Below are 18,974 nucleotides of genomic sequence, written 5' to 3'. Positions count from 1 at the left end.
TTACTTTAGCTGGAGGATGTCCCCTTTGCCCAGCTCCCGCTACATTTTTATTTACAATTTTCTTTCCTTTTTTAAAATTTTAATTTCATCTTATTTTCTCAGTAGACTACATTTTAATGTTTTTTTGAGTTTACTTTTTTCCATGTTTTTTTTTTTAATTGAAAACAGTGTAAGCCTTCTTATTGAATGTTTGGCAGTGGTTTCAAAGCTTGCACTTCACAGAAAAGAAGTCTAGCTGTGAACTATTTCCCGTAATTCACAGTGCTGTATTGATTTGCAGGATATTTAACTTCCCTAAACAACATAAAATAAATAAATAAATGGATGGTTAACAGAGCATTTTATCTTTTCCATTTTGCACTTTATTTTCTTTATTTATATAAGTCTTGTTAAACCTATTGTGTCAGCATACTTGAAAAGAAAAAAACATTTTAGAATGCATGTTTTTAATTTCTCTACAATACACCTGTCATTAAAAATTTGGCTTATAACAGGGATTGTCTGCAAAACACATTTTTAATACTAGCACATTATTCCCAACAAAAGCGCTAATTTCTCAAAACTAACGGATATATTTACAGTCTCAGGCAGGCAATGAATATTAAATGGAGGACACTCGGATCTTTCTAGAGTGTACTAAAATCAATTGATAAGTCATGTAACATAAAAATATGTATATAATGAGTGACGTGGTATGGTGCTATATTGCCATCTTGGGGTACCGGAGTCATTTATTCATCACTCTGCCTTCAGCCTTTTAGTTTAGAAATGTTACCAGGTTTTTGGTTACATGTCAGCAGGGTACCGTGCAACATGCACCTACCTTTCAAGGGCCGATCCAGGAGAAAGGTGCAGACCTTCACATTTTATTTTATTTAGTATCCATTGAGCCCTATTCTTTCGAATTGGCATTTAAATCAGGACACAATCTTCATAGTGATTCAAAAGGTTCGGGGATTATTTTAAACATAGTGAATACTATAAGTATGTTCAACCAATAATGAATACACTCAATTTAAAAGCACTAGAGTGGTGGAGAATTTCAAATTTTGCTGTGGGTTTGAAGAGCCAAGTAAACTACATTTAAACAAAACATATTTGTATTCCTGCTTGAATAAAACTGGAAATTTTTTTGAAACAACAATGTTTTGATGAATAATTCTACCTTCAGACCCTTCACCTTTGAATCTCCCAGGTGCTAGGTTGGCTCTGGAAACTTCTCCGATAGCTCCCCTGCCATGTTAGGGAGCTTAGGCTCTGTGTCAATGCTGGACGTTGGTCCATAGTGATGTCACTGGATACTGCCCAGCCTGGCACCCTGATGTTCAGTTTTTTCTGTGCCTTTTGATGCGGATCCGCAGCTTTCCTCCCCAGATTCTGGGATGAACTTCATCTCTCTTTTCAGTAAAAAAATTATTTACAGCAGTGTGTTTGGGATTATGTCCCATCCTAAAATTTTGGGGTTTAAACTCTGTTGTTGGTCTGATGCGCAGATGTCCATCTTGGACTCACGTGACAACTTCTAATGGCATCTTGGCTCCAAACTTGAGTCTGTGACTGGTTTCAAAGTATGAATCCCAAACCATCAAGAAAAGTGAGGCCACAATGTTTATGGCTTGGACCAAATAATATTCCTGGGGCAGAAGATCCAGGTCAAAAGCCAGGTCTTGTTTTGCTTTGTGCTACTCTTTCCTCAAAGGCCTCTAGGGCTAAGAGGAAAAAAACTAAAAAGATGCATAGATGACAATCTCATAGGTGTCATTCATTCTCCAAAGTTAAGTCCTCCCTTTCTGAGCCCTCTATGCCCCCAACATCTGTTAGGACTCCCTCTTCTTCGGAGCTTGAACTTGGTGTTACAAGAGGTTCTTTTAAAACTGCTGGCCTTGGTTCCAGCCTTTCTACCACAACATCCCATGATGCCCTTCGATGCAATTGCACCAAACTTTCTAGAGTTTCCACATAGCTAGCTGGCCTGGCCTATTTCTTCCAGGCTATAAGGAAGCTTTTAAGAGAGGCATAGGTCCCTTCTGGTGTGCTCCTGGCTCCATGCAAAATGCAATTCTTGGGTTCTTGCCAGCTAGTCCTCCGATGATGCCTAGCTTCCCTTTGGTGCAATTTGGTCTGCTGGGCCTGGTTAATGTCGCTCTGGTGCTGCAACCTTTGTTTGTTCCACCAGCCCTGTCTACAGCACTGTCACCTCCTACTTCAACCAATGAGGTTGGAAGGATTGTCAAATAGCACCTTTCCCATTAGAAGGCACAACATTTATTAGAAGAAGTCAGACAAAAGGGGCCAAGATGATTTCACATTATCAATTCAGAGAAACGATTCATTATATTTTTGGGACGGATTCCATTATCTGAGGAGATCTTAAAGACACAGATGATGGTGGTTCAGTAGCTCCTCTCCTACTGACTGACTCCAAAATCTTATTAGGCCTGCAAACTGCCATTGGTCTGCAGACCTCTCAGACATAGACATTGTTCCCACTGTGGGTTCTTCCACAGCAAAAAACAGCTTCTTTTCATTCCTCTGGGTGCAATCAACCCTGAAAGTCTAGTGTTGCAATCTTCCACAAAACTCAACCCAGGTTAATTTCCATCCCATCCTCCAGATAAAGGAACAAAACAACTGCAAGAAGTAGGTAAAAAGGTCCTTTTGACAGGCCGCGTTGCTTACAATCACTAAATGCATCTTGTTGGTTTTGGTCTTGGTCCATGGTCTTTGAGATATGGCTCATATGGTCATCCTAAACTTGACAAAGCATCTTTGTGATCATTTCGCTGAGATAGTCAGGATGCTCTTGAGTATATCATTAGACCCATATTAGAACATTGGAATGTTGGCATGTCCATTGAAGACAATGGAGTGCTGCGGGCTTTTACTGGCCGGTAAAAGCCCACAGCGCCAACATTCCAATGTTCGCTTTGTTCACAGCAACAGCTGTGAACAAAGCCTCACAGAGTCCGAGGGGATTTTAATCCCCTCGGGCTCCGTGAGCAATTTGTTTTTTTTAATAGAACATTCTGCCCTGAGTGGCAGAATGTTCTAATAGCCTTAGAACCCGCCATAGCGGGCTCTACCGGCTTTTAAAGGCCCTTTCCCTTGTTAAATGCATTTAACGCGGGAGCAGCCCTTTAATAGCCGGTAGAGCCAGCTACGGCGGGTTCTAAGGCTATAGTAGACTCAGCTGACTAGTTGAGCTCCCTTGAATTTCAGAGGATGTCCAAAATGCCCTAATGGATATGCCTTTTGATGGAGACCTCCTGTTTAGTAACGCCTTTAGATAGAGAACTTCTGATTAGTAACAAGACAGATGCCACCCTTGAAAGATTTAAGGTGTGCAATGCCACTACCATATCCTAAGGCTTGCAGTCTACTTCCAGGGATTTTCCTCACTTCAAAAATCCAAGACATTTTCAAGTTTTCAAGGAAAGCAGCGTCATTCTGTAAAATTTCATCAGCAACTGTAAAGCCCTTTTGTACAGCAGTGCAAAGAGCTGGAAAGGAAAAAGTTGCCAAGAGCAGCCTTTCTCCTCCTCAGCACGTTATTTAATCCCAGAAGGAGCATGTTTTGCCAGTGGTAGGACCGATGAGTCCTACAGATTGTTGAAAAGGGGTATGCCTTACCCCTTCCAACAGAAACCCTTCCTCTGTACCCTCCCGCTAACAGTCCCTTTAATCTTCTGCACATTCTGCAGTAGGTAGTAGCAGTTCTTCTGCAGAAGGAGTGGCAGAATTGGCAACAGAAAGAACATTTGGCAGGGATGCCAGTTGGTACTTCCAGGTTCTGAAAAGAACTGCGGTCTCCGTCAGAGCCTCGACCTCAAGCTCCTGAACTTTTACCTGTGGAAGGAGAAGTTCAAGAAGCTGTCCGTACCTGAAGTCCTATTGCCACTAGAAGCAGAAGATTGGATGGTGTAATTTGACTTGCTGGACACGTTATTTTTATATACTGATATGGCATTCGCACAGGAGGTACTTGGGAGTTGTGGTGGTGTCCGCACACTACCAATTCACGGTACTTCTGTTTGTGTTAACGTCAGCACATCAAGTCTTCACAGAGGTGATGACTGTGGTGGTTGCTCATCTTAGGAGGCTGTGAATAGCAGTGTTTCCTACATAGCCGACTAGCCACTCAAAGCTAGGTTGCAGGAGATGGTGTTGCATCACTTGCAAGTAACCACATCACTGATGTTTTCAATCAACATATAGTACCATGCTGAATTCTATCAGTAAGGGTTTAATATTAAAGTCCATGCTTCTTCACTGAACTGGCTTTGTTGGGTGCTTCTGACCGTGGCTAAAAACTAGCTCCTGACATTAACTCCTTAGTTTGTACATTCTGCTGCTTTCTCCCATGTGAGCTCCAGCGGTGTTTTGCTCATTCTCAGATTCCTTGTCATTATGCAGGGGCTTCTTCGCAGTGCCATTGAGTGATCCTTTTGAATTGAATGGTGTTGCACCTCCACCCCCCTCCCCCATTTTCCACCCCAACGGCACTTCTAAAGTAGATTAATCTAGTTAACTTTGTCCTAGACTATGCTGCCATCCAAATCAAAATTAAGAAGCAGCATAGTACTTTCTGCCACAAGTTTGATCCACACATGCTGAACAATGTTTTTTTTTATTACAATTTTTATTGAGATCAAAATAAAACACCCAAACAAGAAAATCAGCGTGTGCATACCACTAGAGAGGAATGTGAGATGTATTATTGCTGTAACAAGTGGAAGACTTATTTGAAGCACAGAATTGTCCATTTGACCCTCCACTCTCCCATCTTGCAGTACCGAAGTACATTGTTGTGGTATCCCAGGGTAAACCCTAAAAACATGTTGGCAGAAATCAGTTCAATTCCCGGCACCCCAACCAGAAAGAGCCATCAATATCCCCTAACACTTTTGGGCGTTGGTGCCGTGCATTCACACTTCTGGCGAGCACCTGATCCCAAGTGTTCGCCCTTCCCCTGAAACGCCAGGTGTATCCTAAGTGGCCCTCAGATGTCTCTAGGTCACAAGGTGGCATCTAAATGCTCCTGACAATATGCAGCATCCAGGAGCCAATATTTGGCTGTGAACAATGGGCAGCTACCCCATCCCGTTGACAGTCTGATTGGCCATCAGGAGTAGGATGGCAGTGAGTTTTTTGCACTGGATTTGAAATGTCTTTAAAGTAGCCGAGCAGCACAACATAGGGTGACCTAGGCACCTGGACATTTGTCATATCATCAGTAGTGCACAGTACCACCTCGAGAATTTCACTATTCCTGGGAACTCCCAGGCCAGGTGGAGGAAGCCCACATCCGCTAGGCCACAGCAGGCACAATATGGGCTCTCCCTCAACCCCATTTTATATAACGACAGCAGTGTGCAGTACATCATTTGCAAGTATTTATGATATAAAAGGTGGAGTCAATAGTTGGGAGATGGCATATCTGTCTGGGCACAGCAGAAATGCCACTGTTCCCCTGTCAGCACAGGCATCGGACTGCCTGCTACCTGGAGGTGGAGCGCAGCCTGTATTATAAAAATATATTGAGTGGAATGTATCCAAGAAGAGCTGCAACCAACTCTGTAAGAAGGAATTGTTCCTCCGGGCAGAAGTCCCCTAAATAGAATATTTGCATGCTTTCCAAATGCTGGGATACTTTACCATCTGCTATGAGGGACAGGAGGTGGGTTTCACTCGACTAGTACGTCATCCGTGTATATGTAAGTCAGATGTGCTCTCCTACAGAGACAATCTCATGTCCAGAACATGCATTTAATTGTGGCAATCACCATCGATGGTCCCATAGCATGCAGACATACCATAGTGTTAACAGGGCAGAAAGTGGCCTTATTTTCTTCTATCTGTATGTGCAGTTTAGACGGAGTGTGGTAGTGCCAGTAGTGTGAATATTGGGCCCGGGCACAGTAATAATGTCATTCCAGGCCAGGCACACACATTCCACCCCGATTAGGTGGTAGGCTGAGCACCTCCCACACTAAACTTGGCCCCCATTCCCCGCAGGCCAATCTAATTAGACTAAATCAGTCTATTGGGGAACTACTGTTGAGTGGAATTGGAATGTTAGCAAACAAATAGATCTAAAAATGTAGGAAGAGCAACCATTTTGGCTACAGCAATTCTGCCAGCCATGGGGACAGGCAGCCCTATCTAACTTGTTATCTGTTGCTCCAGTCACATTATCACCCTGCTGTAGCTTTCATGACATAAGGTTCCAAGACTTCAACTAAACCAAATTCCCAAGTACTTCACTTGTCCTGAGGCACATTTCAAGGGGAACTCAATCTATATTGTGGTGTGAGAAGACCACCAATTTTGCCCAAATGATCTTTATCCCAGTCATCCAGCTGAATCTCGGGAGCTCCCTGTTAACTGAAGGTATATTTGTCTGTGGGGTCTGGATATATAGAGTTACATCATCCACATACAGCAACACTACCACAGGTTGACCCCAGTACATTAGGTCCTTTGCAGAAAGATGCTGATGGACACTTAGATGGCTACCTGTTGCTGTTCGGAGAGAGTGGTGGTTCAAGGCGATTTTATGTCGCCTTGACTATGGGAACTCCCTCTATTTAGGGAGTCCTCTTTCAGTCATCAAAAGACTACAAGTAATTCAAAATGCCGCAGCCCGGATCCTCCTAGCTATCCTCATGATGCGGTCTTTGTCTTCTGCACTTACCACACTGCATTAGCAAAAGGATTCAGTTTGAATTATTGTGCATGACCCACTGTGCAAAACACAAGACAGGCCCTTGCGTCTTCTACGTTGATCAGTCCATATCATCCTAACAGAGCAGTTAGATCAGCCAGCCTGTACCAGCTCTGTATCCCTCAGATGAAAAAGGCCAGATGTGAAGGGTGCTTCTTTGCCTTATTTCCTCCAGGCTTTGGAACACTTTGCTGCTTACCTTCAGATCAAATAACAATCACCTGCGTTTCAGAAAACAACTGAAAACTTACTTATTCGGTTACGACTCCCTATCTGACTCTAACCCTTACTAAATCTCCATGAACTGAATTTAATCCTTTGGATTGAATGGAGCTGCGGAGCTATCGGCTCTATCGCTATCACATACCTCTGCTGTTCGGAAACAAGTAAGAGGGTCTTGAAATTTGCTCGCACCTATGCCACTGGCTTGCTGATATAATAATGTACTCTAATGAAGCAGGTGTATTGTGATTGCAGCGAGTCAGGCACTTTTGTAGGCTCCAGGAGGACCGCTGCAGCCTTGACTGCAGTCCAGTGAATACAAGAGTGCCAATATTGTTCAGAGTGTACGGGCAGTTGATCATCCTAGCTGATCAGACCTGACAATTTTGGGGAGCAGTGGGATGAGCTTGGCTAGGATCTTGTTAACTTTATTAAACATCGAGGAGTGGCTGACAAGATCGCCAAGCAGCAGCACTAGAAGCATGCTCCAACACCCCCCAGCCCCTTACAATGCTGCAAATGAGGGGCGATCCGAATGGGACCCGGGCTGCTGCCCAGTCCGCTGATTTTGACTGAGCAATGCAGCCCTGATTAGGCATGCAGCTGGCTGCCTATTAATGGCCCTGGCTGGAGGGGAATCATTTGACTTATTGTGATGGCTCCTTGGCCCCAGGTTGCTGGTTCTGAAATACGCAGGTGAGGAGAACCCTTAACAAGGTAGGGGTGATTTGGGGTCACCACTCAGAATAAAGGGCAAGCGTGGAGACAGTGCAGTGTGACTGGTATTTGGGACCCTCCTCCCCCAGTATGGACATAGGGAAGCTGCCCACAACGCCATAGTTTATCTATTACTAATACTTATCACACCACCATCCCCCTGGGTATAGAGTTGCAACAGCGTCCTGTGTGAAAAACCTAGACAACTACTTCTGAGGGGGTTCACCTCTCTACACATAGTGAAACGCTATAGCATGGGTAAGGACAGAGCGGCAAGGGGTACACAGAAGACCAAAATGGATCGTTATACAGCGCAGGGCGCAGGTAGTAGACAACAAGATCTGGGGCGAGGGGGAGAAGAGAACGTCACCAACCCCCATGGAACCATCCGGGGCACAAATACTCGCAGCTATAGAGGCAGCAGGGCAGCCAGTGCAAACAAAAATCGATGCCATAGCTCTAGATGTGGATCTTCACTAGGTGGACCTGCGCAGAGTTGCTGAGAGGTCTATGAAAATGGAAGGCCAAGTGAAGGAACTCCAGGAAGAGATGGCCAGACTTGGGGCCATGGTGGCAGCATTTGAAACCCTCTTGAAGACAATGGAAGCCCGCATCGAGGATGCAGAGGGTCAATCCAGCAGAAAAAATCTCAGGTTTGTGGGTTTCCCTGAGAAAGCAGAGGGAGATAGGCCAGAGGCCTTTATGGAAGAATGAATCTCGTCGGCCCTACCAGTGACCATCCTCTCTAAATTCTTTGCAGTTGAACATGCCCAAAGGTCCTTTGCCATGTGGCCCCTACCAGGTGCACCCCCACGCACTATCATAGCACGGTTACTCAACCATAAAGCTCCGGACAAGATCCTACATATGGTTCGTACACATGGGGGCCCACAGTATGAGAACTGTACGATCTTACACTAGGGCTGTGCAGACGCAGGGACAATCCTTCAGCGGGGTGAAACAAAAACGGAAGGCCATGGGCCTGAAATATATGCTACTATACCCTGCTAAACTAAAAGTGATCTACAGTTGCCGCATACACCTTTTTCTGACACCAGAGAAGACCTGGGACTGGTTAGAGGTCAGCAAGGGTAACCGAATCCCAGTGCAGAGCTCACCTGCACCTGCATCATAACCCAGTGGCCCAGTGCCACAGGAACATTGTCTGGTAGGCGCAGCCAGAGATGGAAGACATCGCCTTCCCTTGCAGAAAGAGTCTTGGTGTGACCGGACAAATCCCTGGATCTTAAATCAAGGAGGCTAGAGCAGGAGGAGGTGAGGACACTCGTTGAATCTTTCAGCTGTGATGTCACCTAGTGATTCTTCAGACCAGCAGAGCAGTCCAGTACAGTCGCCAGCAGAGACGGAGTAATAGAGTGTTGCAAATATGAACTTTAGCAAGAGATCAAATGAGGGACTACCCCTGATGAGTCAGCTCCTAGACAGAATGGCATGATGAACACTGCAGCAGACCTCAGACGGATAACATGGTGGCACCCCGGCTGAACATAAATACAATGGACCTTCGAGTTTATTAACAGTTTACTATTTATTGGGTGGCACGGGAAAGGTGAGATGTATGTAGGCCTGCATGGATGGGGACTGCGGGAGTTCCGGGGTTGTCATTGGGAATACGGCCTGGCGGACAGTTGATACTTTGCCCACCTTCCTCTTTTCACTTTTTTTTCTTTTTTCAGTGTTCTTGTACTCTACGTCTTAAGTTCCTCTCCTTTCTCTCACACTGGGTGTGGGGAACACAGTGGGGGTTCTGAGAGTTCACTGGGTCCATAGGGAGGTGGGCTGGGCCGGGCCTGACGCGTGTTGAGCCAACTCTCTCCCTTGCAGTTAACTAATACAACGGGGCTCAGTTCCTTGCGCATCCTGCTAAAATGAGCTATAGTGGAGAAGATCAGTTATGTAGTTTAACAGGGTTGGGATACATTGATAGTGGGGCAACCACAGTTAACTTCAGAAAAGTTTTCCGTGTGGGGGTGGGGGGCAATTTGTTATGTTGATGTTCTAAGTTTCATGCGTGTGCAAGAGAGACAGTATGGTACTGAATGGGTGGCGGTGGGGTTGAGGATGTAGGTGTCTTGTGGATGGCGGCATGAATGGTACCACTTTAGATATGACTAATCAAGTACGAATGATCACGTGGAACATGAAAGGCCTGAATGTTTGTTAAAAGATACCGGACACACGTATCTCAAGAGATTGCAAGCTAACATACTGTTTCTTCAAGAAACTCACTTGCTCGAGGCCAAAGCTAAAAAACTCCACAAAAAATGGCGAGGACAGCTATACTTCTCTAGCTATTTCTCCTATGCTCGGGGAGTGTCTCGCTTAGACCATTTCATGCTTACCAATGATAGAATTTTAAATGTGGTAAAAGCGAGTTATCAGGTGCGTTTTCTCTCTGACCATACCCCTCTGTTGTTGGTGTGCTCTGCGAGGTCACAGGCCACGTATTCCGCTATGCAGGTTGCGTCTAGGGGTGGTAACGACCCTGAATATGATCTAGATATGAGCGAGGCTCTCTGCTGCTATTTTGTTAGAAATTGGAATATAGCAAGTATGAGAAATGCAGAATGGGGGGCTTTAGAGGTGGTTGTAAGAGGGCTTAGTCTCAGTAAAACATGGTATCAGGAAGAAACTTGAGGGGGAGCTGGGAATAGCATAGGGATACCTTGCAGAGGCGCAGAGTAAAGTTACGGGTAATGAGGGTGGGAACGAAACACTTGCAGCATTCTACAGAAAGGTGGTGAACCTCTGGGATAGGTTGGACTGCTACCTCCCAATTGACTTCAGACAGAAATTGCATAGAGAGGGAGATGGATTGGGGCACAAGTTGGCATGGTTACTTAACAGGGAGCGCCCACCACCACTTATAATGGCCCTCGGTGGACCTAACGGAGTCACTGTAGTGGGACACGTGGCTATAGCACAGTGGTTACGCAACCCTTTGGCTCTACATCTACTCTGCCCAGATAGTGTGGATATGGCAGGAGTGACTGGATTCTTCAGCGAAAACTCCTGCACCTAAAGGAGATGCAGGCAGAGGCACTTGGCACAACTCCCATGCTGGAAGAATTAGGAGAACACAAAAGGATGATGGACTGAGTGCTGAACAATGCAAACACTCACCCCCAGTCACAGGTCTGGGTTTAATCCAACATTCTTTTGCTCACCCTGCAACCCCAGTTTGGACCCAGCCATATGCAAATCAGTCTTGACCCTGTTCCTCATGGCTACAGTCCAGCACGAACTGCCTGGCCAGGTCCTCCGTGGACCGGAAACAAGCATCCTGGGACCGGTTTCAGGGTATAACCCTTCATCAGCCAGGCTAGCTTGAATCCAGTGGCACAGTGAGCACGGGACCCACTTCTGGGCATACCCTTCCCACTAAGTGCATCTTTAGCAGCACAAAAGGTTATGGTATCCTATGGAGGAAAAACAAACATGGCAAACAGGTAGAGTACAGCAACTTACAAGACCAATCTCCTGGACTTAAAGTGAGTAGTGGGCAAGGGCCAGGACCAAACCAGTAAGACACCGGGTGGCACATGGGCAGCCAGTTGCAAGTGTGGTGCGTTGTCGGGTTCCTAATGGCACTTAATGGGTATCAGTCAAGTTGGAAAGAGGATGTAAGTTAGGACGAGGTGTCCAGTTTTGGTGGGCAACCGAGTGGGCTCAGGTCTTGTGATGCTCAGGGACGTAGGGACACCAGTGGTCCTCTTTTCCTCGGTCCGGGGTGGCCGGGTGTCGGTCATCTGTCACGGTGGAGGTGGCCCACAAAAATAGGCTGCAGACGCTGGGGGACCAGTCCAGTTGCACTAGCAAGCTGCAAGTGGTCTTAAGTCTCACAAGACTGGGAGAAGCAAAGACCTCTTTTCCTCGGTCCAGGGCATCCCAGTGCAGTGGACCATCGGGTTGACGTCACTGGAGGTGGTCGTGGTTGAGGAGGCATGCACAAAGAGACTGTCCTGGAATACCCCTGATTCCCAGGGTGATCCGCAAATTATCCTAGCTAAGCTAAGTAGTTTTTGTAGTCTGTAATCAATTCTTCAGCTTTAATTTCTGTCACAGTAGATAAGACTGGTGTTCGATCACACTTCAGGGCCTCACTCATCCTCAGGTCACAGGTTCCGAGCTTTTCGTTTTTGGTAATCTAACCATTCTGATTCATATTCCTAACCATAGATTCTTCACCTTGTGAATACCCCCAGATGTCAGACTGGATCCATTGAATTTTCTCAACAATTCCCTTGCTTGTTGGTAGGTGGCATCGTGCGGCTCCAGGTTGGGTCTGTCCCTTCCCAGATGTGACATAGAAGTCACCCCATAGTCACCACCTCTGTGTGCCGATTTAAATTCCTTTCTTTCTATACCTTTCAACGCTGATCTGGAGCTTGCTCCCTCAAATTCTGTCAGGAATTTTTTTCCAGTGTGAAGGGGTTATGCCCCCTTGGAAAACCGAAAAGGTTGTAAGCTGAGGGACCCACCACGAGGTCTGTCTCTGATGTCTGTGCTCCAGACATGTTTCTTCATCCTGCGACAAGTGCGCCCAGATGAACTTGAGGGACATTCAAGACTGCAGAGCTAAACTCTGAGATGCTGAACACTATTGTCAAATGAAGGAGTCTCGATCAAAATCTAGGGTCTGGAAGCACTCTCCGCTCCCCACTAGAGTTTGTGTATCTTTGAAGTCAAGATCGTGTGGTAAGTCAAAGAAACACATGAAGTCGAAGCATGGTTCCACTTTGTCCCACCACTTCCACCACAAGGAGTCATGCAACAACACTGGTGCCTCCAAGGCACAAACTCTCTCCTATCTTCTGAACTGGCTCCGGCTCTCATGCTGATGCTCTTAGACTTCCCTGGGCCATCGGCGATGACACAACAACTCTTCAAATTTAAAGAGGCCATGTGCAGAATATTTGGTCCCCAAATGGATACCTCTGGAGCACCTTTGGGCCTAAAGGATATGAGGTGGTCTCCACTTCCCCAGTGTTCAGGCTACATCCCCTGACTTTGGCCTCCATTCACCCATTCGCAACAGCAGCAAAAACTCTCAATTGTGCTAAAGTAGAAGACCTAGAAGGTAATATCCATCTCTGGACACTTTGGGGTCCGTAGAGCTATGGTCCTGAAGAAAGCTAATGACCCTTTTGGGCAAGAGTGGGCTGAAGCATGTTGACATGATATGTGTGGGACATATAATTTGTTCCCATCACCCCACATTCGTTTTTATTTATACCCTATCCCTACTATAATATTGTTGGAAGATAAATGCGAGATAGAGGTATTTTTAGATCACTTTTCTCACAATTCACTGCACCTTTTTGAACTTTTCCTTTTTACGGCTCCTTGAATAGTCTCCTGCACTTATGTGGAGACTGTCTCCTGGGCTAGGAGAAAGAGGAGACTCTATGATGACGCTATCAGCTAGGAGTTCACCAGATGAGTAACATACTCTTGGGAGACATTAGCTGGTGAGGGTCTCCTAAAAGAAATTAGAGACCCCTTTCATGAGATTTTGGAAAAATTGGTTACACTCCTATTGATTTCAGTAGATAGACTACCAATGAGAAAGAGTGTTACCAAAAGTATGTAACTTTTTTTCTGGAGCATAGCAGTTACATTTTGTGGCTTGAAGACAACCTATCCCCAGGAGGTAAAGGAATTTTCTTCATTATTTGTATTGTTTGAAAGGACAATCAAAGAGTTTGGGGGAAGATTATTACTATCCCAGTTTCCATTTAAGGAGCCATTTACCAATTTCCACAGTTACCAGTTGTGCCACAGCGCCTCCCCAGGTCATCACTAGTTCCTCCTCCAGTCAGCCAAGGGCTGTCCGTCTCAGCAGTGATCTTTGAAAGTGTGCTGCTCCTGGACATCTGTAAAGCAGCTATGTTGCAGATCCGCAAATGTAAAAGTGTATGTATACACTATTTGTATAACACACACCTAGCTGAAAGACAACAGACCATTGCAAATATATTGCCCAGCTATCACTGCCTTGATGTGAAGCTAAGGAAAACAAATCTGAGCAGGACAACAGTGTTCCAGGATCTCATTCTTTATGTTGAGCCTGTTTCCTGCCTTTCTGATTTTACGTACTGCTTGCAAGTGTAATTAAATCCAAGTGTATTCTTTAAAGAACTACTGCCGTTGATGTAAACAGTACCTCATCTGTAATTACCTCTTCACCTTTTGTATATTCAGCAGATTTATTGGACTCACATTCTATTTTGTTTTCACACACTACATTCCTGCAACAAATCTTAAGATGACTTCCTTTGTGCAGGTTTAGTTCTCCACTCCCCCTCACCTCCCACTTTGTCTAATTTGCAGGCAAAGTCAATGAGGCTCATAGGTTACATGAACACATTATTAAGTCAATATCTGTAATACTGCCACCTTAAACTGATTCCCGACTTATTGTCAGAAACACAATTAATGCATGTGAATTTCTTAAAGCTATGTGTAATGAAAAACTGTCGTTACATTTGACTTTTACTTGCTCACTATAATAATTCTTATATTCTTACTGTTTTAAGGTGACCCACTTCTAGACCGGTATATCATATGGCATTGCATCTTGGCCCCCAGCTTCCAAATTTTAAAATGCCCTTAGTTCGATGCAAGAGTGACTGGTTCTCCTTATTGGCAGAGCGTCCTGGTAGGCAGAAGGAAATGGGTCTTCAGTACTAGAATCACTGTAGTGAATACATTTGACTTTTTCTTGTAAGCTTCATATTGTCAGGACTGAACAGCCGTTTTCAAGATTGTTTATTGTAGCTAAAATATTGTTATTCCTAATTCTTTCAATTACTTCTATTTCATTATACAGAAAACTCTGGAAAAACTGCGGGCCAAAATGTCATGAAAGATATTTCTTCATAAGAGATTGGAAGGTCGGAAGAAATAGTGCTTTGAAATGCTGATATGCTGTCCCCTAGAAATGTTTGGTATTGAGCGGATTGACAAATTATTGAATTTTATATTTAAAGAATATTCATTGTACGTTTACAACATCTGAACAAGGATATAATGTGGTCTTATTTGAAAGCCTATTTTACCTGTTTTACTGATGCGTTATTGATATTCAATAGAGCTGCACTTTGTATTATGTAATATGTATCAATGTTCTGTTTAATTTTAGAGATGTCATATTTCAAATAGAACTTGATCTGCACAAATAATGTATTTTATAAGTATTATGTAAAGTTGTATTTTTAAAAGTACTCGATTTAAAAAAAAAAACTTTGGTTAAATCTTTTAATAAAAACCAGATATTTCTATGTTTTTCGTTATTGTTTGTTGAACCATATGTAGTAGGAGACTGCAAACGAGTTTGGTTAGTGTTTTGCTTGGTTTTCTGGAAGAAATGGTGAGTCACGTTATTCTCCATATTTGCTAGTGTTACCATCATATTATTGTGATTATCAGTAAGATGATTTTGGTTTAGAAAAATTTAGCAAATTAAACAAAAACGGTACCAATGATGTCATAGGTAAGTTAACCAGAAAGGGCAAACACAGCAGAATGCAGGAAAATATTTGTACAATCGCAGTAGTGGAACGATGTTGTTGACTGCTAGTTATTTACTACATTGTAGCAGTACTCTTACCGTTATTTACTCAAATGATGCCTATAATCCGGAAGAATCTTCTTTGCTTTCATAAATCTGTAGATCAGAACTTGTCCATTTGAAGCATCTGCAACTGAGCCACATCTTGAATGTGACCTTGAATGGACGTATGACCTTCTAGCACTGGCCCTGGGATAATACCCCTGCCACTGACTTTCTTGCTAAAGGTAGACTCAGCATTCTCAAACTCATTGAATGTACAGAATGTGTGGTGGAGCCAAGTCAAAAACTAAGGACCAAAATGATCAACTTTAGCTAGCAGGACAAATTCGCTGAATTCTCAGTTACACTGAGTAAAACAGATTTGTGTCACTTTGCAGATAGGGCAGATTTGCTTATCTTACAAATACGGTGATCTTTGTACCTACCCGCTAGCATGTTCTTCATCAAAGGGGTTGCCTGACTCCAGGGTGTCAGACACTGCTCAAAGATATGTGACAAGGACCCAAACATTTCCACAATATATCCTGCAATGCTGTCAAGTTAGGGTTCAGAAAGCTACCTTGGGCCAATATGCCGATTACCAAGTAAATTTGCAAACTCTTTAGACAGTGCATGGAAATGGGAGAGAGTCTAGTTGGCCTTGGATTGAGGCTCAGGCTTGTGGCCGTACTTATTAATGATCTAGTTTAGTTTAGACTGTACAGGCACATAATTTCATTATCTAAGAAGCAGACACTTTCCAAATGTAGCACTCAGTTCCTGGAATGTTAGTGCTGCAAGGTTTAGGCAGAGAGCAGGCACTGACAAAGCTAATAACTTTGGATTTCTTAATACGTGCAAGCGTTTCATTCATGATGGGCAGATTTATGTGTGGATGGGTTAGTTGATAAATGCATAAATGGTTCAAATGATGGATGGATGAGTGAGTGCTTGGATGAGCATGTGAGTGACTGCATGTACGATTGGGATAAGGAATGGAGTGATAAAGAGTGGCTGATGGGTGATGAATGGTTAAGCTAAGTGAGTGCGTGGATGGATGGGTGGCTGCAAACTTGTGCCAAATATTTTCATATCCTGTCGCACTGCATGCTCTCTACCTAGAGAAATTCAAGACACCTATTTCTTAATCCATTAAATTTAGTTTCAGCCGTCTGTATGCAGCTTTACTTGTATGACTCTGGTAGTGCAAGCAAATGATTACCCACAATATGGTAAGCCCAATTCACAAAGATTTTGCTGTGACTTACTCCTGTAATACGCTTTTCTTATTTCTCCACTCCAAAAGTATGCCAGGAACACTACAATAGTAAGTCACACCTCCCCATCTACCCTGACCCCAATTGTGCATTGGGCCTGTTTTGATTTGTGTTGAGGTTCATGTCCCTGCACTCCCTATTTGTCATTATGTGCCATTGTCAGCATTATGCCAAATTCAGTACCACCATGCCACTGTTCCTTGATCTAGCATTATGCCAGGGAGGGACAACATCATGTGAAGGATGCACCCAATGTGCAAAATATGACCACCATTTTGGCAGGCCAAGAATTAGCCAGAAGTGGATGATGTCAAGCTATTAATGCTTCATTATGACGCGAATTAGCAACATATGCCAGGCCCAGCATTGTGTTAGGGTGGACAACATCATGCCATGGATTCCTTTATTATGCCTTAATTACCACTTGTATACCTATGATTATTTCTCCTAAATGCCAGCATGAGCACTATGCTAGAAGTGAGTACCATCATGCCACGGCTGTTCACAGTATGCGAAGAATCATATCTAAAATGACAGAGAGAGCATTACTCTAGGATCGGGTTTGTTCTTTTTTCTTGGGTGGTGGATTTATACTTTTCAATTGTTAAAGAGCTCCTTTGAACTATCTACATATGTTAATAAGCAATTTCGCCCACAATGGTTTGACCAATTGCATTTGTTTTATCAAGAAAATTAATTTCGAAGTGCAGCAATAGAACAAAAAAATGAATTTGCTGTGAAATATTCCCATATGTAATTTTGATTAGATTTCTGAAAACTCTTATGTAAACCAAATCAGGGTTAGTGGAATTAGAGTCAAGAGTGAAGACTATGCTTAAAAATAACACTAGCTCAACACAGATGAAACTATATGGTAAGCATTGTTAATAACAAACCTCTTTAAGCTTTTCGGATATGGCCTGTGAAGTTGCCTGAAAGGCTTACTCCAGAAAAAGGAGGCGGTGCACCTATCATTATAGGACACTCTTTTGCCTTCCTCTGAAGACACCTACTTTTGTTTCACTCTTTTCATAACCTCTTTTTTGTTATTTTTGCTTAACATTCCATTCTAAAGAAAACCTTCTGATGAACACTTTTAACCACAGGTTCCTCACCTTTAAATTACCCCTACGCCCAATAGCTCATTTTGGGAATTTGCTTAGCAGTGCTCCTGCGCACCATCAGGTGCCACACCACCAAGGAAGTAATGGAACAGAGCCACATATATGGGCTATCTCTGTGCACTGCCATTAGTTTTTTGCTTTCTGCACTTCAGAAGTGGATCCACACTTCATTAGTCTTCCGATGATTGCAAAGTTTTTGAACAGTGTACTAGGGAGTGATGTCACCAATAAAAATGTCAGTCTTCAAGCAGTGCAGAGACTGCGAGAAGCAGATGTAGGTCACAGGCCACCACAACGTATGTCTGTAGGAACCAGTCACACCTCCAAGACTTAGGGGAAAAAAATCTACGTCACCCAACACAAGAAGAAGTCGCTGTTGAAGCATTCGTCCACCTTCTTTGTTGCCTGGCCTTGTCATGATGATGATGAATGGGATTTGTAGAGCGCACAGATGTTCTAAAGAGAGTCCCGGCACTAGTCTTCACAGGTAAGCACTTACCTAGATATCCGGCCGCCAATATGGCCTTGGCTATTGTTCCAAGGATTTATCGTTCAAGGACAGGTGGTCACTCCTCTTCCTTTCTGGGTACCCCTGCCTGGATTAAACCTCCCCTTGACCAGTCTTGCAGGACCTGAACAGATTTTGAAGAAGAAGCTGAAAATATGGCAGAACTGTGCAAAAAGCTATACTTTCAGCTTCTTCTTGAAGATCTGTTCAGGTCCTGCAAGACAGAGGTCAAGGGGAGGTTTATTTTCAGGCAGAGGGACCCAGAAAAAAAAAGGAGTGATCACCTGTCCTGGAACAATAACCAAAGCCATATTGGCAGCCAGATATCTAGGGCCTATCTGATGTAAGGCTCTATAAGTAAGAACTTGAGTCTTTGGGCCTCAGTCAACAGGCATATGGGCCGGGTGCTGGGTATCCCATTAGATGTAGACCCTACAACTATCCTATTGGAAATAATGGACCCTGTGGGGAACTCTGGGCAACTCGCACACTCCTACCAATGGCTTACATTGTGGCAAAGTGGGATCTGGCTAGGCACTGGAGAGAAGAGCAGGTCTCAACCATACAAGTGTGGATACATGGAAAGGAACTATGTGAATCATTCAAGACACTGGGCTACAAAGCGAGGGGGGGCCATCAAAGTTCCATCGAATCAGGGATGTGTGGCTGGAAAAATCTGATCCATGAAGTATGTTTCGGCATGTTGTGACCTTGCTCTTCTGCAATTATGTCTCCTTACTGTTTGCCTCCTATCATGGTTGTATGTGCCCCCATGCAGTGTGCCTCATTGTGTTGCTGCTTACAGTTTGACCCCGTGGTTGAGCTA

General features: G+C 44.0%; 1 protein-coding gene across 3 annotated transcripts in view; it reads left to right on the top strand.

The window, feature by feature from the left end:
* CEP295 (centrosomal protein 295) overlaps positions 1–14,678 on the top strand; it is a 541,368-nt gene extending 526,690 nt beyond the window's left edge. For all 3 annotated transcript variants that reach the window (XM_069202438.1, XM_069202439.1, XM_069202440.1), the window contains one exon: positions 14,517–14,678. In XM_069202438.1, coding sequence (XP_069058539.1) covers positions 14,517–14,552 — 36 coding nt within the window. In that variant the 3' untranslated portion in view covers positions 14,553–14,678. The remainder of the gene's footprint in view (positions 1–14,516) is intronic.
* Positions 14,679–18,974: the final 4,296 nt, after the last annotated feature.

Source organism: Pleurodeles waltl, chromosome 8 (assembly GCF_031143425.1).
Source record: "Pleurodeles waltl isolate 20211129_DDA chromosome 8, aPleWal1.hap1.20221129, whole genome shotgun sequence".
Classification (NCBI taxonomy): domain Eukaryota; kingdom Metazoa; phylum Chordata; class Amphibia; order Caudata; family Salamandridae; genus Pleurodeles; species Pleurodeles waltl.
The sequence above is the reverse complement of the archived record's forward strand: the minus strand, read 5'-3'. Positions and strand labels throughout refer to the sequence as shown.